The sequence below is a fragment of the Oncorhynchus gorbuscha genome, linkage group LG19 (assembly GCF_021184085.1).
Source record: "Oncorhynchus gorbuscha isolate QuinsamMale2020 ecotype Even-year linkage group LG19, OgorEven_v1.0, whole genome shotgun sequence".
Lineage (NCBI taxonomy): Eukaryota > Metazoa > Chordata > Actinopteri > Salmoniformes > Salmonidae > Oncorhynchus > Oncorhynchus gorbuscha.
The window spans coordinates 17,426,886-17,448,931 of NC_060191.1; the positions used below are offsets into that span (position 1 = coordinate 17,426,886).

The 22,046-nt window shown below is 42.8% G+C and overlaps 1 protein-coding gene across 3 annotated transcripts; it reads left to right on the top strand.

Moving 5' to 3' along the window:
- Positions 1-1,107: 1,107 nt before the first annotated feature.
- On the top strand, positions 1,108-20,622 carry LOC124005892 (ankyrin repeat domain-containing protein 34A-like). 3 transcript variants are annotated; one of them, XM_046315534.1, is made up of 4 exons: positions 1,116-1,232; positions 2,260-2,335; positions 7,944-8,002; positions 17,301-20,622. In XM_046315534.1, exon 4 carries the CDS (start codon positions 17,395-17,397, stop codon positions 18,991-18,993), a length of 1,599 nt encoding a protein of 532 aa, XP_046171490.1. In that variant the 5' UTR covers positions 1,116-1,232; positions 2,260-2,335; positions 7,944-8,002; positions 17,301-17,394; the 3' UTR covers positions 18,994-20,622. The 3 variants fall into 3 exon arrangements, with proteins under 3 accessions (XP_046171491.1, XP_046171490.1, XP_046171492.1); XM_046315535.1 differs by lacking the exons at positions 2,260-2,335; positions 7,944-8,002 and having other exon boundaries at positions 1,108-1,232; XM_046315536.1 differs by lacking the exons at positions 1,116-1,232; positions 2,260-2,335; positions 7,944-8,002 and adding an exon at positions 8,407-8,727.
- Positions 20,623-22,046: the final 1,424 nt, after the last annotated feature.

Sequence of the window (22,046 nt, forward strand, 5' to 3'; positions counted from 1 at the left end):
GTGCCTGCCTCCTTGAGTGTGTCACCGTGGGAACGTTTCTGTAGGAATCCAGCAAATCAGTTGCCATAGCAACTGTGTTCCATAATAGCAACAGTCGCTGAATAAGTATTTTATGCACTCAGGGAGTACACATATTTCTTCTTCTCCATCTTTAATAATGCAAGCTTCTTATTTATTTTGAGCTTTAAAGATGTCCTACCCTTATCTTTTTCAGATAAACCTTAATGTGTGTTTCAGTTTAATATACTATTTATAACACCAAGTGGGTGTTTGCATTGACTTTGCATTGAAACAATATCTAATCTATATAGCAGGTCACTAATTATGGGCTAACACCAAGGATAGGTGGGCCACTTCCTTCCTCTGCAAATGTGCAATGACTGAACTCTTATGACCTTATTAAAGAACCAGGAACTCATATGGCAACAAGATGGGGCCCTGGTGCAGATTAGTTTTAGCTGTGATCACAAGTGGAAATAATAGATGTGCTTACTGCAGAGGTGCAAAATCCCTTACTACAGAAATGTGAAAAGACATTGAGTTCTACAGAATTAGTCTATATAAATCTAAATTAAATCACATTTTATTGGTCACATACATACATTTAGCAGATGTTATTGCGGGTGTAGCGACATCTATGCCAACCAAGCCATTGAGCCTTGTATAAATTCTTTATTTTCCCTTGAGGTTACAGGACAGGAATAGTGTCAGAAGCACAAAACATACAATATTGAGTCCATACTTACAGCTCAATCAGGTTTAAATATAGTCTATCCTTTGTTGATATTTCTTATAACAGGCTGTGTGGAAACTTGTAGGCCTATCAAGACACCAACGACATTGTATAGGCTACTGTTTGAGTGAACAACAGTCATATCGTTCCTGCACATGATATCGTTCCTGCACATGATGTCTATATACAGCAGCTTTCCTTCTCTCGTGTTTCTTTACCTGTCTGTCAAGCGCAGGGATCATCATAGCGCATCGTTTGGGCGCAACATATCCACCGCGTTCCTATTCACTCCCACCACGCGACCCACTCCCCACCCCTGCTGCGACGCTCCGCGTCTTCTAAACTAGTGGTCGCGAGAGAGATACGGGGGAAGAGGGGGAGGGGGAGAGAGGCTCGACGTTAGCACAATATCTGAGGGATATTACAGAGCCTAAAGTCTTGCTTTTATATCAGAAAAACATATGCTAAATGGATCTGAATTAAACGCGTTTCATCCATGGTAAGGATTTATATTTCCTCCTTAAATCGTGTTTGCAGCGCATGGTGATAGAAGGCTTCATTTGCATATTGTAGATTACATAAATATTTGTTTCCACTAAATCATTTCCTATGAGTGGTTAATGCAATGACCAAATGGTTTGACAAAGCAATATCGACATTAACTGAGAACAGTGTTTAGGTAGTCCATGTGAAAAAGAATAACAAGTTGAATTTGATGAAAGACCAACAATAAAAAAAAAAAGCAATTTAACTTAACTTATTCAGATTTTCCAGTTCATTGTTTCTTACCATATTTGAGTAAGAGGTAAGAGATGCTCTATAGCCTAAAATCCCGTAAAGCAACGAACACGATTCGTTTGGCAGTTGTAATCAGATGTGTTGAGCCTCACTATATGCAAAGACTAATCAATACATTGCTACAAAAAGCAAATAGATTCAGCTGATTCAGAATTGCTGTCACTATTTTTTTTCATATTATAAGCAGCACATTTATTGCCTGAGAGGCAACCTCTGTGACCTAAATCATGAACCAATCTGCATTGTCATGAAATTCTGTTACTTGGCTTATTGCGGTCCTATAAGATCAGATGCAGCCGTATGATGGAATGTGGCAAAAAGCGAATCAGACCTTCATGTTATGTGTGTGAGAAAGGCAATAGATGCAGCGATGTAACTTAGGTCGTATTTTATTATCTCTGCTGTACTAATGCAAAGGCTAGGCTACATTCAGTGTGGAGAAACATGTTTTATATCAACCGACTGTTGAAACGGCTGTTTCTTTTTACTGGCGCAGTTACTGTTTTTGGCCAATTGCCTGGAATAGTATAACTTCCCTGTTGGTTTAATATTAGAAGCAATACGTCAGAAAACCAATTGACGTAGTGATTGGTCACCGAAACAGGTTTAGAATGAGATTTTCTTGGAGCCGATATGATAACATAGGATGCTGTCTCGGTTTCATTCAATATTACCAACAACATCACTAACTTGAATTCAACAACATCACTTTACATTACTTTTCTCAGTTCTAGGAAGGTTGGCGTCCGGCAGAACGACCGAATCAGCACCATGGACAGCGACAGTAGTTTGGAAAGGATTTAAGTCAGTTTCATGCAACATTTCACCGAAGAGTTTCGCTGAATCTTTTGCTATTAGGCTTGTATGATATTGTAGAATTGTATACATATACACTTGATTAAGGTTATTGGAAACAATAATATGAAACGTTTGGAAAGATGTTTGCTTGTATTACGAATTTACATTCTATGCAGAAACCTCCCTTGTAATTCATGTTCCAGAGTAATCATTATACTGCTGAATTATATATATCTTTAAATGTATTTCACATAGAGATATTGATTAATAGCATATGTACTGTAGTAATTACATGTATAGCTACAGAACTATGGGGTTTGAATATGTTACAGAGAGCACTGCAGTATCTACTCAGAAACAGTAGGTTCACTAAGGGACAAGGGCATAAGACAACTATGACACGATGATGGCTTCTTACAGGCGTCCTATGGAGGAAAGGTTAGGGGTAGGTCACATCCACCCCCACAAACCTGGAATTATGAATAATCTGTCTAGAGGGCCAATTGAGGGCACTGCCAGTGCTGTATGCCATCACATCCATGTTTCTAACAGGAAGTGTGGCACATTCTGACATGCACAACTCACCCGAGATGGGATACCAGGATGGCAGATCAGGGGGTACAATGGTGCCAATTATAATAATGGGTGTTGGGGTGATGTCAGTTCTTGACACGGTGCAGATGCACACCAGGGGACAGACATGTCATAGGAGGAATATTCTATTCTACTCTAGAGTACTCCGCCATGAGACTGTGTGTCTTCTGAGAGCAGATGGAAATGCATGATTATCTGATAATGAGTCAGTGAGCTGATAGTGAAGGAGAGAAAGAAAGAGAGAGAAAGAGAGTGAGGAGAAAGAGAGAGAGAGAGAGACAGAGAAAGAGATAGAACGAGAGAGAGTGTGTGAGAAAGAGGTCTGAGGATGAACGACAAGCTCTGAGATGGGGTGGGGGGGATTTTAATAATGTTGCCCACCTACATGTACAAATACACACACACACACACACACAGATTGATGTACATATACTCACACATAAGCTTTTACACACTAACTAAGACACACATACAGTGCCTTCGGAAAGTATTCAGACCCCTTGACTTTTTCCACATTTTGTTATGTTACAGCCTTATTCTAAAATGGATGGAAAAACAACATTTTCAGCAATCTACACACAGTACCCCGTAATTACAAAGTGAAAACAGGTTGTTAGAAATCTGAAATACCTTATTTACATAAGTATTCAGACCCTTTGCTATGAGACTCGAAGTTGAGCTCAGGTGCATCCTGTTTCCATTGATCATCCTTGAGATGTTTCTACAACTTGATTGGAGTCCACCTGTGGTAAAGACAATTGATTGTACATTATTTGGAAAGGAAAACATCTGTTTATTTAAGGTCCCACAGTTGACAATGCATGTCAGAGAAGAAACCAAGCCATGAGGTCGAAGGAATTGTCCAGAAAGCTCAGGGACAGGATTGTGTCGAGGCACAAATCTGGGGAAGGGTACGAAAACATTTCTGCAGCATTGAAGGTCCCCAAGAACACAGTTTCCTCCATCATTCTTAAATGGAAGAAGTTTGGAACCACTTTCCTAGACCTGGCCGCCCGGCCAAATTGAGCAAGAAAGGCCTTGGTCTGGGAGGTGACCAAGAACCTGATGGTCACTCTGACAGTGCTCTAGAGTTCCCCTGTGGAGATGGGAGAACCTTCAAGAAGGACAAACATCTCTGCTGCACTCCACCAATCAGGCCTTTATGGTAGAGTGGCCAGATGGAAGCCACCCTTCAGTAAAGGGCACATGACAGCCCACTTGGAGTTTGCCAAAAGGCACTTAAATTAAAGACTGCCAGACCATGAGAAACAAGATTCTCTTGTCTGCTGAAACCAAGATTGGCCTGAATACCAAGCGACACACCTGGAGGAAACCTAGCACCATCTCTACGGGGAAGCATGGTGGTGGCAGCATCATGCTATGGGGTTGTTTTTCAGCAGCAGGGACTGGGAGACTAGTCAGGATCGAGGGATTGGTGAACGGAGCGAAGTGCAGAGAGTGATCCTTGATGGAAACCTGCTCCAGAGCGCTCAGGACCTCAGACTGGGGCGAAGGTTCACTTCCCAACAGGACAACAACCCTAAGCACACATCCAAGACAACGCAGGAGTGGCTTCGGGGAAAGTCTTTGAATGTCCTTGAGTGGCCCAGCCAGAGCCCGGACTTGAACCCAATCAAACATCTCTGGAGAGACCTGGAAATAGCTGTGCAGCGACGCTCCCCATCCAACCTAACAGAAATTGAGAGAATCTGCAGAGAAGAATGAGAGAAACTCCCCAAATACAGGTGTGTCAAGCTTGTAGCGTCATACCCAAGAAGAATCAAGGCTGTAATCACTGCCAAAGGTGATTCAACAAAGTACTGAGTAAAGGGTCTGAATACTTATGTAAATTGATTTCTGCTTTGTCATTATGGAGTATTGCATGTAGATTGATGAGGGGGGGAAAACAATTTAAAACATTTTAGAATAAGGCTGTAACATCGCTCTCATCCAACACTTCCCACACTGCCCCTACTCGGATGGTATCGCGCCGTCCCAACCTTCGCTCTCTCTCCCCCGCTACTCTCTCCTCTTCCATCCTATCATCTCTTCCCTCTGCTCAAACCTTCTCCAACCTATCTCCTGATTCTGCCTCCTCAACCCTCCTCTCTTCCCTTTCTGCATCCTTTGACTCTCTATGTCCCCTATCTTCCAGGCCGGCTCGGTCCTCCCCTCCCGCTCCGTGGCTTGACGACTCATTGCGAGCTCACAGAACAGGGCTCCGGGCAGCCGAGCGGAAATGGAGGAAAACTCGCCTCCCTGCGGACCTGGCATCCTTTCACTCCCTCCTCTCTACATTTTCCTCCTCTGTCTCTGCTGCTAAAGCCACTTTCTACCACTCTAAATTCCAAGCATCTGCCTCTAACCCTAGGAAGCTCTTTGCCACCTTCTCCTCCCTCCTGAATCCTCCTCCCCCTCCCCCCTCCTCCCTCTCTGCAGATGACTTCGTCAACCATTTTGAAAAGAAGGTCGACGACATCCGATCCTCGTTTGCTAAGTCAAACGACACCGCTGGTTCTGCTCACAGTGCCCTACCCTGTGCTCTGACCTCTTTCTCCCTCTCTCTCCAGATGAAATCTCGCGTCTTGTGATGGCCGGCCGCCCAACAACCTGCCCGCTTGACCCTATCCCCTCCTCTCTTCTCCAGACCATTTCCGGAAACCTTCTCCCTTACCTCACCTCGCTCATCAACTTATTCCTGACCGCTGGCTACGTCCCTTCCGTCTTCAAGAGAGCGAGAGTTGCACCCCTTCTGAAAAAACCTACACTCGATCCCTCCGATGTCAACAACTACAGACCAGTATCCCTTCTTTCTTTTCTCTCCAAAACTCTTGAACGTGCCGTCCTTGGTCAGCTCTCCCGCTATCTCTCTCAGAATGACCTTCTTGATCCAAATCAGTCAGGTTTCAAGACTAGTCATTCAACTGAGACTGCTCTTCTCTGTATCACGGAGGCGCTCCGCACCGCTAAAGCTAACTCTCTCTCCTCTGCTCTCATCCTTCTAGACCTATCGGCTGCCTTCGATACTGTGAACCATCAGATACTCCTCTCCACCCTCTCCGAGTTGGGCATCTCCGGCGTGGCCCACGCTTGGATTGCGTCCTACCTGACAGGTCGCTCCTACCAGGTGGCGTGGCGAGAATCTGTCTCCTCACCATGCGCTCTCACCACTGGTGTCCCCCAGGGCTCTGTTCTAGGCCCTCTCCTATTCTCGCTATACACCAAGTCACTTGGCTCTGTCATAACCTCACATGGTCTCTCCTATCATTGCTATGCAGACGACACACAATTAATCTTCTCCTTTCCCCCTTCTGATGACCAGGTGGCGAATCGCATCTCTGCATGTCTGGCAGGCATATCAGTGTGGATGACGGATCACCACCTCAAGCTGAACTTCGGCAAGACGGAGCTGCTCTTCCTCCCGGGGAAGGACTGCCCGTTCCATGATCTCGCCATCACGGTTGACAACTCCATTGTGTCCTCCTCCCAGAGCGCTAAGAACCTTGGCGTGATCCTGGACAACACCCTGTCGTTCTCAACTAACATCAAGGCGGTGGCCCGTTCCTGTAGGTTCATGCTCTACAACATCCGCAGAGTACGACCCTGCCTCACACAGGAAGCGGCACAGGTCCTAATCCAGGCACTTGTCATCTCCCGTCTGGATTACTGCAACTCGCTGTTGGCTGGGCTCCCTGCCTGTGCCATTAAACCCCTACAACTCATCCAGAACGCCGCAGCCCGTCTGGTGTTCAACCTTCCCAAGTTCTCTCACGTCACCCCGCTCCTCCGCTCTCTCCACTGGCTTCCAGTTGAAGCTCGCATCCGCTACAAGACCATGGTGCTTGCCTACGGAGCTGTGAGGGGAACGGCACCTCAGTACCTCCAGGCTCTGATCAGGCCCTACACCCAAATAAGGGCACTGCGTTCATCCACCTCTGGCCTGCTCGCCTCCCTACCACTGAGGAAGTACAGTTCCCGCTCAGCCCAGTCAAAACTGTTCGCTGCTCTGGCTCCCCAATGGTGGAACAAACTCCCTCACGACGCCAGGACAGCGGAGTCAATCACCACCTTCCGGAGACACCTGAAACCCCACCTCTTTAAGGAATACCTAGGATAGGATAAAATAATCCTTCTCACCCCCCCTTAAAATATGTAGATGCACTATTGTAAAGTGGCTGTTCCACTGGATGTCATAAGGTGAATGCACCAATTTGTAAGTCGCTCTGGATAAGAGCGTCTGCTAAATGACTTAAATGTAATGTAAATGTAATGACAAAATGTGGCAAAAGTCAAATGGTCTGAATACTTTCCAAAGGCACTGCATGCAGTCAGATGCACACTCTGTTTTAGAAACCCAGACAGAACCAGCCTTGAGAAGTTACATTTGCTGCAGAGTCACACAGATAAATGTGTGTAAACCAAACAACAGAGAGGATATAAACTGAAGGCCAGAGAGGAAGAGCAATAATGAAGAGACCTGTTGAGAGATGGGGAAAGAAAGGGGTATGGAAAGCCCAGACTCTGATATATTAGGGACTAAAGACTAGTCCTTGGATAAAAAGGATAGCAATCTACTCAACAGACTGAGTAGACTGAAATATGTTTTAAGGGGGATATCAATAAATAGTTACTGCAGACCTATTGTAGGTACTCAACAGAACAACAGTATGAAATAAAAAATAAATCAACTGCTTATCAATTACCTTTTGCTCTTGTGCTGTGCATGAAAGATGTTGTTTATGCCAATATATTATCAATATGTAATGGGCGAACAATAGAAGGTTTTAGTGGATTAGTGGATGCGCTATCTACCTAGGTTAAGGCAATACGTCAGTTGAAGCTGCAGTGATAGATAGCAGCTAGGATTATAAATGTCATTCTATAGCTGAAACTACCCAGCCAGAAATAGCTTCTACTGCCTGCCTCCCTTATCAGAGTGGGAGTGCGAAGTGAGGAGTCTGGTTGGCAAATTGCGGGTGGATCGATGTCAACCCCCCTGTCTCTCCTCTCCTTTCCACAGCCCAGAGCTAGGGGTCAAACTGGGACGCTCGGAGGGGGCGACAATCATGACAGCACTGTGTGAGTTGGCGTGTGTGTGTTTGCAGCTGCAGCTGGTCCTACCTGAATATTGTTTTACAACCAAATCTCGATTTTTTATGTTACTGGCATGTTATAGAAGGGTCCATGCAATTTATTTTTTTGATTCCACATGTTTTAGAGGAATTTACCCCAAACTGCAAATCACTTCCTCAGCCTCGTGTATTATGGGAGCCCTGAAAAATTATCAAAACACCCAAATACATCATTTTAGAAACAGCAAAGCTCTCAGCATAGTAATGTATGTATTTAGATGTTGTACACCTGAAGTTGTGTTATTCCGAAATGTATCCGCAATGTTATATTCCCTTTTTTGCGACTCAAGCCTTCTCAAGCAGTTCCAATCAATACTGTACCAACATATAGTGTCTTAATAGGGTTTTGGGCGACAACACCATGCTTTCAATATACATTGTATCCCTAATTTACTCAAGTGTGTACTTTATTTAGGCAGTTAGGCCTATCTGTAAATGGACTTTGGAGGTATCGTTCGAGTCGCAACAAAATGGAGTAACCCCTAGCCTAACGTTGTGGATGAAGTTCGAAATTACACAATTTCATGTGTAAGACATCTGAAGACCTGCGTCACTAGACTGATCGCTTTGCAGTTTCTAAAATTACATATTTGGGTGTTTTTGGAGCGTTCATGGTTTTTTTCGGGGCCCAAAACTACACATCTAGGATGAGGAAGTGATTTGCTGTTTGGGGTGAGTTTCTCTAAAACGTGAAATCACAAAAAAAATGTCTGGAGCCTACCATTTACATATTTCTTTCGTAGAATTGGTTGTAAAAAAAATTCAAACTTGTCATTTGACATGCCTAGATAAACACAGTATGACAGGGAAAGAAAACAGAAAATAGCTATCTTTTCAAGACAACATTTGGTGTGAATCATTGAGAGATCTCAGGGAAGGAATCTGTGTCGGGGACTCGTATGCTGCAACTATATTATATTAGCAGCTCCATGAAACCCGCTGAGCATCGTTATCTGACTGGAGCGCTCACGCTGTGCCTGTTTTCCTGGTCCATCTTGGCAGAAATGACTAGTGCCTCTGAGCTGGAGTCCATAGATCTTAGACAAGACAGCTCTCTCTTCCTCGTCTACTGTGGGAAAAAACCTGCCCAGACCCACACAATACACCTGTGGCCGGTTTACCGACAGCGATGGCATTTAGGTTTACGAGTGTTTTAATGATGCAGCCGAATATGTAACATGCGTTCCCCAAAACACCAAGCAGAGTGCGTCGTTGGAGCATGTGTCGATACTGATTGGATCGAAAGAAAGCAAACTCTACTCTCGAGTCAGCTTTCTCTATTAAGCTCTTACCTTAATAACATTAGAATTATTTCACAATACCGACGACGGATAAGCTATTATAAAGACACCACCTATGATTGCAAATATTGAGGCGGCTTATTCTAATGCCTACCCAATAAAAATGCACTAAATCACCAATTTGGCACATCATTGCGCACATGTTAGACTACACATCATGAAATATATTGAGATACATTACAGATGGTAGCCTACAAGTAACAAAATATGATTCAATTGATTGAACATGACATTTATTTGAAATGATTGACTACTCCCTTCACAGAACAGCGCAAACTGGCTCTAACCAGAATAGAAAGAGGAGTGGGAGGGCCCGGTGCACAACTGAGCAAGAGGACAAGTACATTAGAGTGTCTGGTTTGAGAAACAGACGCCTCACAAGTCCTCAACTGGCAGCTTCATTAAATAGTACCCACAAAAAATACCAGTCTCAACGTCAAGAGTGAAGAGGCGACTCTGGGATGCTGGCCTTCTCGGTAGAGTTGTAAAGAAAAAGCCATATCTCAGACTGGGCAATAATAAGAAAATATTAAGATGGAAAAATAACACAGACACTGGACAGAGGAACTCTGCCTAGATGGCCAGCATCCTGGAGTTGCCTCTTCACTGTTAACGTTGAGACTGGTGTTTTGTGGGTTCGATTCCAAGCTGTATCACATCCAGCTGTGATTGGGAGTCCCATAGGGCGGTGCACAATTGGTCCAGCATTGTCCAGGTTTGAATGGAGTAGGCTGTCTTTGTAAATAAGAATTTGCTCTTAACTGACTTGCCTACTTAAATAAAGGTTAAATTAATAATAAAATAGCACATTGACTCTGTACCGGTACCCCCTTTATATAGCCTCGCTACTGTTGTTTTACTGCTGCTCTTTCATTATTTGTTATTTTTTATTTATTACTTATCTATTTTTTACTTAACAGATATTTTCCTAAAACAGAATTGTTGGTTAAGGGCTTGTAAGTAAGCATTTCACTGTAAGGTGAAATGTTGGAAAAATAATATAATAATAATAATATATGCCATTTAGCAGACGCTTTTATCCAAAGCGACTTACAGTCATGTGTGTATACATTCTACGTATGGGTGGTCCCGGGGATCGAACCCACTACCCTGGCGTTACAAGCGCCATGCTCTACCAACTGACTTGTGTCATTTGTGTCACCTGTGTCAGTGTCACCTGTTGTATTCGGCTTGTGAAAAATAACATTTTATTTGATTGAAATCAATGATAGAGCAAAATAACAATATTAAAATGTACAGTTGAAGTCGGAAGTTTACATGCACTTAGGTTGGAGTCATTAATTTTAGGTTGGAGTCATTATTTTTCTTGTTAACAAACTATAGTGTGGCAAGTCGGTTAGGACATCTACTTTCTGCATGACATAGGTCATTTTTCCAACAATTGTTTACAGGCAGATTATTTCACTTATAATTCACTGTATCACAATTCCAGTGGGTCAAAAGTTTACATACACTAAGTTGACTGTGTCTTTAAACAGCTTGGAAAATTCCAGAAAATTACGTCATGCCTGTCAATTGGAAGTGTACCTGTGGATGTACCTGTGGATGTATTTCAAGGCCTACCTTCAAACTCAGTGCCTCTTTGCTTGACATCGTGGGAAAATCAAAAGAAATCAGCCAAGACCTCAAGTCTGGTTCATCCTTGGGAGCAATTTCCAAACGCCTGAAGGTACCACGTTCATCTGTAAAAACAAGTACGCAAGTATAAACACCATGGGACCACACAGCCGTCATACCGCTCAGGAAGGAGATGTGTTCTGTCTCCTAAAGATGAATGTACTTTGGTGTGAAAAGTGCAAATCAATCCCAGAACAACAGCAGGAAGTTGTCAAGATGCTGGAGGAAACAGGTACAAATGATCTATATCTACAGTAAAACTAGTCCTATATCGACACAACCTGAAAGGCTGCTCAGCAAGGAAGAAGCCACTACTCCAAAACCACCATAAAGTCAGACTACGGTTTAGAACTGCACATGGGGACAAAGATCATACTTTTTGGAGAAATGTCCTCTGGTCTGATGAAACAAAAATAGAACTGTTTGGCCATAATGACCATCGTTATGTTTGGAGGAAAAAGGGTGAGGCTTGCATGCCGAAGAACACCATCCCAACCGTGAAGCACGGGGATGGCAGCATCATCTTGTGGGGGTGCTTTGCTGCACGAGGGACTGGTGCACTTCACAAAATAGATGGCATCATGAGGGAAGGAAAATTATGTGGATATATTGAAGCAACATCTCAAGACACCAGTCAGGAAGTGAAAGCTTGGTCGCAAATGGATCTTCCAAATGGACATTGACCCCAAGCATACTTCCAAAGTTGTGGTAAAATGGCTTAAGGACAACAATGTCAAGATATTGGAGTGGCCATCACAAAGCCCAGACCTCAGACCTATATAAAATTTGTGGGCAGAACTGAAAAAGCGCGTACGAGCAAGGAGGCTTACAAACCTGACTCAGTTACACCAGCTCTGTCAGGAGGGATGGGCCAAAATTCACCCAACTTGTTGTGAGAATCTTGTGGAAGGCTACCCAAAATGTTTGACCCAAGTTAATAAATTTAAAGGCATTGCTGCCAAATACTAATTGAGTGTATGTAAACTTTGGACCCACTGGGATTGTGATGAAATAAATAAAATCTGAAATAAATCTTTCTCTCTACTATTATTCTGACATTTAACATTGTTAAGTGGTGAGCCTAACTGACCTAAAATAGGGAATGTTTACTAGGATTAAATTTCAGGGATTTTGAAAAACTGAGTTTAAATGTATTTGGCTAAGGTTTATGTAAACCTCCGACTTCAACTACATGTTTGTGTAGAGTGCATGTGTTAGCATGTGTTTGTGAATGCTGTGTGTGTGTCTCTGCACAGTCCACACTGTTCCATAAGGTGTAGTTGTATCTGTTTTTTAAATCTGATTTTACTGCTTGACTGAGTTACATGATGTGGAATAGAGTTTCATGTAGTAATGGCTCTATGTAGTACTGCGCATTTCCTGTAGTCTGTTCTGGACTTGGGGACAGTGAAGAGACCTCTGGTGGCATATCTTGTGGTGTATGCATAGGTGTCTGAGCTGTGCGTTAGTTGCTTAAACAGACAGCTCTATGATTTCAACATGTCAATACCTCTCACAAAGACAAGCAGTGATGCATTCAATCTATCCTCCACCCTGAGCTAGGAGAGATTGACATGATGGCCCTCCGTGTGCATCTAAGGGTCAGCTGTGCTGCTCCGTTCTGGGCAAATTGTAATTTTCCTATATCCCTCTTTGTGGCACTTGACCATATGACTGGACAGTAGTCCAGGTGCGACAACACTAGGGCCTGTAGTAGATGTTTTGTTGATAGCGATGTCAAGAAAGCGTAGTAGTGCTTTATTATGGACACCTCTTCCCATTTTAGCTACCGTTGCATCAATACGTTTTGACCATGACAGTTTACAATCCATGGTCACACCAAGCATTACTCAGTGCCACTCACAGGCTTTACTCAGTGCCAGTGGCAGGAAATTGGTAAAGATTGAAAAAAGTAAAGGGCCTAGACAGCTGCTCTGGGGAATGCCTGACTCTACCTGGATTATGTTGGAGAGGCTTCCATTAAAGAACACCCTCTGTGTTCTGTTAGACAGGTAACTCTCGATCCACAATATAGCAGGGGATGTAAAGCCATAACACATACGTTTTTCCAGCATAAGATTCTTATTAACAATTTCTCTCAGCCAATCATCAGTCATTTGTGTAAGTGCCATCCGTATATGTTGAATGCCCTGCCTTTTAAGTGTGCTTAAAGTCCGTTGTTAATTTGTTTACTGTACACATTTTTCCCAAAAAGTTTTACTGTGGGTTGGTAACAGACTTACTCTGGTCGGCTGATTGAGCCAGTAAATGGTACTTTGCGCTTCTTAGGGAGTGGAATGAATTTTGCTTCCCTCCAGGTCTGAATGCACATACTTTCCTGTAGGCTTAGATTGAAGAGATGGCAAATAGGAGTGGCAATATAGTCCGCTATCATCCTCAGTAATTTTCCATCCAAGTTATCAGACCCAGGTGGCTTGTCATTGTTGATAGAAAACAAACAAAAAAATCACCTCTTCCACACTCACTTTACAGAATTCAAAATGACAATGGTTGCCTTACCTAATTTGGTCAGTTATGTTTGGATGTGTAGGTTCATAATGTGTTGTTATGTCATGCCTACATTTGCAATGATAAAGTAGTTGGAAATATCAATGGGTTTTGTGACGAATGAGCCATTTGATTCAATGAATGATGGAGCAGAGTTTGCCTTTTTACCCAGAATTTAATTTAAGGTGCTTTTTACTATAATTCTTTATCATTTATTTTTGTTCATAGTCCAATTTCATCTTCTTTTTGTTAAGTTTAGTCACATCAATCACGTTTGCCACTCGGCTGTGCAGCCAGACATTTTGCCATTCCTTTTGCCTCATCCCCCCTCAACCAACATTTTTTTTTAAATTCCTCATCGATCCACAGGTATTTAACAGTTTTTACAGTCATTTTCTTAATGAGTGCATGCTTATTAGTAACAGAAATAAGCAATTTCATAAATTATTTAAGTGCAGCGTCAGGACACATCAGACCAACAAATATTTTTCACATCTCCAACATAGGAATCAATCAATCAAAACCTCTTGTATGTTCAGATCACTTATATACTATTTTAAGTCATCTTTGAAACTATGTGTTTTCTACATATGGCTATTATATTATGATCGCCACATCCCATGGGTGTGGATACTGCTTAAGAGTGGATTTCTGCAGCATTAGGAAAGATGTAATCAATACAAGTGGATGATTTAGTTCCTATTTTGTTTGTAAATACTCTGGTAGGTTGACTGATAACCTGAATCAGGTTGCAGCCACTGGTTACAGTTTGAAGCATTTTCTTGAGTGGACGGCTACTCAATATTTAGATTACCCAGAAAATATGCAAACTTGTAGTATATTTGAGTTTTAAAAATGCTTCTAAAGTTTGTCATTTCCTCTTTGAAATTTCAAACGTGATTTATCACAAACGAAAAATGAATCAGCCCCCATAAAAATATCCCATTAATTATAATCTTAATAATAATGAAAATGTCCTGTTGCCGCAGGATTATTTTACTGCGGTAGCAAACTGGCTCAAAGCAAGATCCTACATCTGTATGCATAGTATCAAATCAAATCACATCTTATTCGTCACATGCTTTGTGAACAAAATGTATGGAGTAACAGTAAAATGCTTACTTATGGGCCCTTCCCAACAATGCAGAAAGAATGAAAATAGAGAAATAATAGAAAAGGTAAACACATAATAATACAAGTAATAATAGATACACAATGAGTAATGATAACTTGTCTATATACAAGGACTACCAGTACCTAGTGGATGTGCAGGGGTACGAGGTAAATGAGGTAGATATGTACATATAACTAGGAATAAAGTGACAATAGTAAACACCAGCAGCAGTGTATGTGATAGACTAACTATTTATCAGTATTGTGGCTAGGGGGTAGAAGCTGTTCAGGGTCCTGTTGGTTCCAGACTTGGTGCATCGGTACCGCTTGCTGTGCAGTTGCAGAGAGAACAGTCTATGACCTGGGTGGTTGGAGTCTACAACAATCTTTTATTTAGTATTGTAGAGGAACAATAGATAGAGAAAGGAGTCTCTCTCTTTCTGTAATTCTGTAATGGTGGTAATTTCTGTAATGGTGGTCAATCCAGTAACCGTAATAATACTTCACTACATTGTTTCAAAGGCATCAATCCCATTCATGCAGATCATTGTGGATCGTCATCCACTTTGATCATTGTGGATTGTCAAGTTGCCTTCAGCCCCAGTCAACAGATTGGGTCTTTAGCATGGGCAGACTAGTGTCAGACCCACAGATGCGCGCACACACACACACACACACACACACACACACACACACACACACACACACACACACACACACACACACACACACACACACACACACACACACACACACACACACACACACACACACACACACACACACACACACACACACACACACACACACACACACACACACACACACAAAGAACTGCAGGTGGCAGCCTCGTAGCCACATTCTCAGGATAGAGAGCCTCTCCCTCAGCCCATCTCAACTCAGCACCTGTCAACTGCTTCCCACTCCACCCACGGAGTCCCCTGGCAGCGAGCCAGTAATGACAAACTGTTATTAAACTGCCATTGATTCCCAACAGAATTATGTAGGCAAATAGGCCATAATAAAAAGGGGTGGATGGATGAAATGTAATTGAATATATTGAGCACAGTCTGAATGAAAGACCGAGCCCTAGCCTTTGTAAGGACTGACTCCGACTCACTCAAATTAAGCTGTGTTTGTGAATGCTGCACTGTTAAAATTAAGTGCTTTGTAACACCAAAACTAGTGGCAACTGAGCTGCCACCAACTTGAAGGAGACAGAACCTTAACTTTGCAAGAGTATTGAAACACATCATCCTGAGATGTTTTGAAACAAAGCACGGTGTGTTGTAACACCACTTAATCAAGTGTTGTGCAACACCTTGCCAGGGACTGGGAGCCCTAACAGAAAATATTGAAAACACTATTTTGTTGTTTAGAGTCCTGTTCAGTGCAGAATAGATACCTTCTCTTTTGGTGCCGTTTCCTCTCCCTAAAACACGTGTCAAACTAATTCTGTGTATTTAAACACTTACATTTGGTTAACACCCTCCAACCACCAGATCTCAGTTTAGGTGCACTACTTTTCATGGTTTCATTGCACAATCATGGTGTTTTGAGACATTCTATTTTTACAGTGTGTATTATAATATGCGTGCTTAGGGATGGTTAGTTAGACGTCTCAATATGTGTTTCAACACAGCCAAAGAAAGACTCTGGCTTATAATAATGCTGTAACAGAAGTCACGGGTCTCTCAAAGTATTTCATGTGAGGTTGTTGGTTATATTGCTACTCTCAGGGGGAATGAAGAACAGAAATAAACCAATAATATCTTCGCCATTCATTCTGGTTCCCACCACTCCCTTCTCCACAACCACCACTAACTACTTCTCTATTATACCCAGATGATTACGCTCTGTGTTTCGGGTTTGTATAGCCACTGTCTGTCCCTGTGCTCGCTGTTCACCTGGATTATGAAAGAGAGTTGTTTATTAACATGAACATGGCATGTTGAATCACCTTGGAATAGAACTACATATCCCAGCTGACATACGGGGGGACGCTCATTCATAATTCAGAATTTAAAAAAAAATGTTTGAGTCATTGCCTCATCTTTCTGTATCTCACACTTGCAGATCTTTGGATAATCTCACTTTCAAGCACCAAATTATTCATCAGTTAATGTGTTTTACATATTACCATATTTCTGCAGGGGGAAGTTGCTCGTTTGCTGATGGGAAGGCAAAAAGTCCAAGTCATGCATAGTTAATTCTCTGCAAAGTCAAACTTTATTCAACTCTGCATAGTTATAGTTTAGGAATACCAGCAAAGTTAGTAAAATAAGCCAATCTTAACACAGTGCAGTCAAGGGCCAGTATCATGCATACACCCATCATGGCAGAAATGTTGTCAATCTTAAAGGAGAAAAAGTGCTTTCCCTTTGAAAAAGACTGTCTAAAATGTTTTAGTTACACCAGATGGGTGCTGCATCTTTTTGTCATTTCAACTAATGAGATGGCTATCATGACACTCCATGTCTTGCTCTTACAGACACGTGTCATATCAAAAGCTTCAATTGCAGTCACTCTGAGGTTGCATTGGTAATGCAGTGTAACTGTTGTACCGCTGCATACTAGACATTAGGTAGATGCGCAGACCAACCAAACTAACCATCTTAACCACCTTTCAGCCTGCCTATATTGTACTTTTAGTCTTCAATGACAACTCTTTGTTTTTTGTCACAGGTTCACCAGCTCCCTCTTCAGGATGGCCAGTCAGCGCTAAGCTAAGTAGTCGGGTGTAGCAGGCTTGACTGGAGGTAGAGGTGCCAGAGGCACCATGGGAGATGGAGGAGCCCTCCATACGGAGGGGAACGCCCTTCTCAAAGCCGTCTTCCAGGGCAAGCTGCGACTGACCAGGCTCCTCCTGGAAGGGGGAGCCTACATCAACGAAGGCAACGAGCGGGGCGAGACCCCCATCTCTGCTGCCTGCCTGGCTGGCTACGAGGACCCCCAGAGCCGCCAGAGGATGGTGCGCTACCTCCTGGAGAAAGGAGCCGATCCCAACATCCCAGACAAGTCTGGGCGGACCGCCCTGATGCATGCCTGTGTCGAGCAGGCAGGCAAAGAGGTGGTGTCCCTGCTCCTAGAAAATGGAGCTGACCCCAGCCTCAAGGACTACACAGGCTCCTCCGCCCTGGTCCATGCCATCAACAGAGGTGACCGAGACACCCTCCAGGTCCTGCTGGATGCCTGCAAGGCAAAGGGCAAGGAGGTGATCATCATCACCACCGACACGTCACCCTCGGGCACCAAGAAGACCAAGCAGTACCTCAACTCCCCGCCATCACCAGGGGTGGTGGACAAGCTCTCGCCCGTGGCCTGCATGTCGCCCTCAGAGGTGGCAATCCAGACCTCCAATTCCCCAGCAGCAGAGAAGGCTGAGGAGGAGGACAGTATCTTCAGCTTTGCGTTGACATCAGCTTTACCCCTACCCTCCAATAGAACCCTAGGGGAGAAAAGGACGCCCCCCCGCAAACTCCTGAAGAGGCTCAACTCGGAGCCTTGGGGACTGGTAGCACCCTCAGTGCTCAGCAGGGTCCCACAGGAGGAGGTTGATGGTGGACTGGAGGAGGAAGGTGGGGGTAGGATCATCACTGAGATGAATGGTCTGTCAATCTCGGGTCCTGGCAGGCCTCTCCTGTCTCGTCGGCACAGCATCGAAACACACGACCCCTGCTCACCCAAACTCATTGACCGATCCTGCTCAGAGGACTGTGCAGCCCTTTGTAGCTCCTCCTGGGCCGACAAGGTCCAACAGCACCAGATCCTGTACCGCAGGAACACCGCGCCTGAGTCTCAGGAAAATACAGGCGGACCAGGGGTGGTGGCTTTACGTGCCTTGGCTCACCCCAAACTTACCCGTATGGAGCACTATGAGTCAGACACACACCTGTGTCCTGAGTCCATCCCTGGATCTCCAGACTCGGGGCGCGTGTCGGTGGAGCGGAGGAAGTACAACGCCTCGCCCCTCTCTCTGCTCACCACCTCCTCCCGGGAGTCCCTTGAGAGCATCCCCAATTCTGTCTCCCCCATCACCTTGCGCAGACGGCCCCCCGGCCTCCTAGAGCGTAGAGGCTCAGGCACCCTGCTCTTGGACCACATCTCCCACACCCGCCCTGGGTTCTTGCCCCCACTCAATGTCAACCCCCACCGGCCCATCCCAGACATCCGGGCCAATGGCAAGCCCACTTCCCCCATCCACTCTGGTCCCAAGATCCTGGTTCCAGTTGCCCCTGCCTCACCCAAGAGAGGCCCAGACTTCAAGATGAAGAAGAAACTGATGAGGAGGCACTCCATGCAGACAGAACAGATGAAGCAGCTCTCCACCTTCCAGGAGATCCTGACAGAGAAGGTCATTGAGTCCAACGGGGACTGAGACTTAAAAGGACATGTGAGGGCAAGTTAGGGGGTACAGTGGTGGATCTATCTAGTTAGTCCACCATTTTCCTATACCAGTGCTTAAACCAGGACTACTAACGTGAATTTGGCTCATTCAGAGTGAGACCTCAGTCCCATCCTTGTTCTGTGTCGAGTGCAGATAGTTATTTTTATTTTTAGGTGACCTATTTTATTTTGTTGTGTTTCCTTTCTGTGCTGTCACAGAAAGCTGGTTGATTGAGTAATACGGTTTACAGAAGATGTTCTTCTCATTTTTCCTCAAATTATTTATTAATATACGCGTTTGCAGTCAACAGAAATGGAAACATATTTCTGTGTTTTTAGATGTTTACACACTGCAAAATGTGTACCAGTGTCTTGCCTATTGTTCCGTGTGCTGAAGACATTTTCATCCCCTCTGAAATCAGTCACCTTATCTATCTATGACACTTTAGGTCGAAAGAACAAATCAACAGTAGAGATGCTAGCAACAGCTTACCTTGAATTGTTATTCTGAATGTGCCGTCTTCCCGATTTTCAATTCTTGTATTAGCTGCTTTAAAACATCAAACTTCAACCTAAAATACTCTTATGTTGATGGGTATGTTTCGGGGAGAATGATGCTGCATTCCATGAAATACTTTTCAAGACATATTGCTTGAAGATTTCACTGTCATTGTATTGTTGCTGTTATCTACTTTCACTGTATTTATTTGCCTTCACCTTTTAATCCCTTGATATTTTGTGTTTTAGAGAGCAATTTTGGCTATATGGTCGAACCACACGCCTGACTTACCCTGACGACTACAGTGGGATCAACATGTGGGACCCTTTATGAGTATCACACTGTAATAATGTTATTATCAATTGATAAAAAAAAAAAAAGTCAATTGAATGGCAATTTCATACAAAATTCCAAAGAAATCCCATGAATGCATGATTGTTTTCATTGAAGTGTGTGAATGCTGTAAGATGGCTTTTAGAAGAATTAACCTCAAATAATTGCACATTGGTGCTATGCGTTTCCATATGGAAAGAGCTCCTAGCACATATTAACTGTAAATAATGTAAAGATAAGACAAACCTAATTTGCTCATGAAATATGTCCATGTGCAATATGCTGTACTGTAATGTCAATGGATTTCCTTCATCTATGGTGGACGTGAAGTTGTCTTTATAAATTGACATTGAAAGCAATCTGAAGCCCTTCTTAACATTTACTGTACACCTGATTTGCCAAAAGGGAGAGTGTGAGGCTCACAGAACTAACATTTACAGTTACTTAGACATTTAGATTGTCACTTTTAAATAATTCAATTTGTATAGGGTGAGATTTAAGAAAATGATTACCAAGCTTACAATGTGACTGCTTGTTCTGCTTCCATTTGAAATATTTGTCTTTAATGAAATCATGTTTATATGCTACATGGTTTAGTATTGACATCCTGTTGATTGAACTGTATGTTGGTTACTTGAAGTTTAAGAGAAATACAAACAAAAAATACATATTTTTGTATGCCTGTTAGGAAATAGAAAAGTAAATTCTAATATGTAATCTATTTTCACGTTTGAACTTGATTGTAATTTGATTGTGGAATAAATATTTGTTAAATGTTCATAAGTGAATTAAAACAACCTTTAGTTGTCATGTCTCTTTAATATGAGATTTGTCATGTCAATTTGATATAAGAAATGTATTCATAAAATTGATAATACTGTACTTTCAGTATCAAGAATCAACCAATCTCCATTAATTTGGATATTTCTTTTAAAAAATTATGTGGTTCATTTTCTGTTATGGCAAGAATCACAGGGTGCAAAATATTTTCCATACCAGTCTTAGGTATTGGGTATTCAGTACCGGTTTGAGACTATCAGCCAGCATGAATGACTCTGCTGCACATGGCGGGAAGACTACGTTTTTATTTTAGCCAGAAGTGACCTCCACACATCCATCTGTTAAACAAGATGCACTCCAGCACAGGTGGAAGTTGTCTTCTTTGGCAAAGGCCTGGAGGAGGGACTTTAGATAGATGAGATAACGTACACTAACACTGCAATGGATAAAGAAGGAGTCATTTGGTGAGGTAGACTCAATCTCCATAAAAGCATAACTTTGGACATGGTTAATAAATTAATAAAAAATGTTTTGTGAAAGTGACAAACTTTCTAATACAGTGGGGTTCAAAGTCAATGGATCCCTTGATAAAGATGAGCAAAAAAATAAAATAAATACATATACTGAGTTATATTGTATGCTCAAATAATAGGAAAAAGTATTTCCTAATACAATTGCTCAGAGAAAGAAAGCGATTTTGTTTAACAAGTAACAACAAAAATCTAAAAAGATAGTGGTCAACATTTTTGGATCTGTGAACCCTTTGGAATTACCTGGATTTCTGCATAAATGGTAATAAAATTTGATCTGATCTTCATCTAAGTCACAACAGTAGACAAACAGTCTACTTAATCTAATAATACACAAACAATGACACATTTTTATGTCTTTATTGAACACACCATGTAAACATTCACAATGCAGGATGGGAAAAGTATGTGAACCCTTGGATTTAATAACTGGTTGACCCTCCTTTGGCGGCAGCAACAACCTCAACCAAACATTTTCTGTAGTTGCGGATCAGACCTGTACGGCGGTCAGGAGGAATTTTAGGCCATTCCTCTTTACAAAACTGTTTCAGTTCAGCAATATCCTTGGGATGTCTGGTGTGAACCATTCTCGAGGTCATGCCACAGCATCTCAATCAGGTTGAGGTCAGGACTCTGACTGAGCCACTTCAGAAGGTGTATTTTCTTTTGTTGAAGCCATTCTGCTGTTGATTTACTACTGTGCTTTGAGCTTCAATTGATAGTCTTGCATTCTCCTGAAAAATGTCTTGATAAACATCGGAATAACATTTTCCGTCGATGATAGCAAGCTGTCCAGGCCCTGAGGCAGCAAAGCAGCCCAAACCATGATTCTCCCTCCACCATACTTTACAGTTGGGATGAGGTTTTGATGTTGGTGTGCTGTGCCTTTTTTTCTCCACACAT

Bases quoted from the DNA above. Each gene is read 5' to 3' on its own strand.
- LOC124005892 (XM_046315535.1), top strand. From the start codon at position 17,395: ATGGGAGATGGAGGAGCCCTCCATACGGAGGGGAACGCCCTTCTCAAA.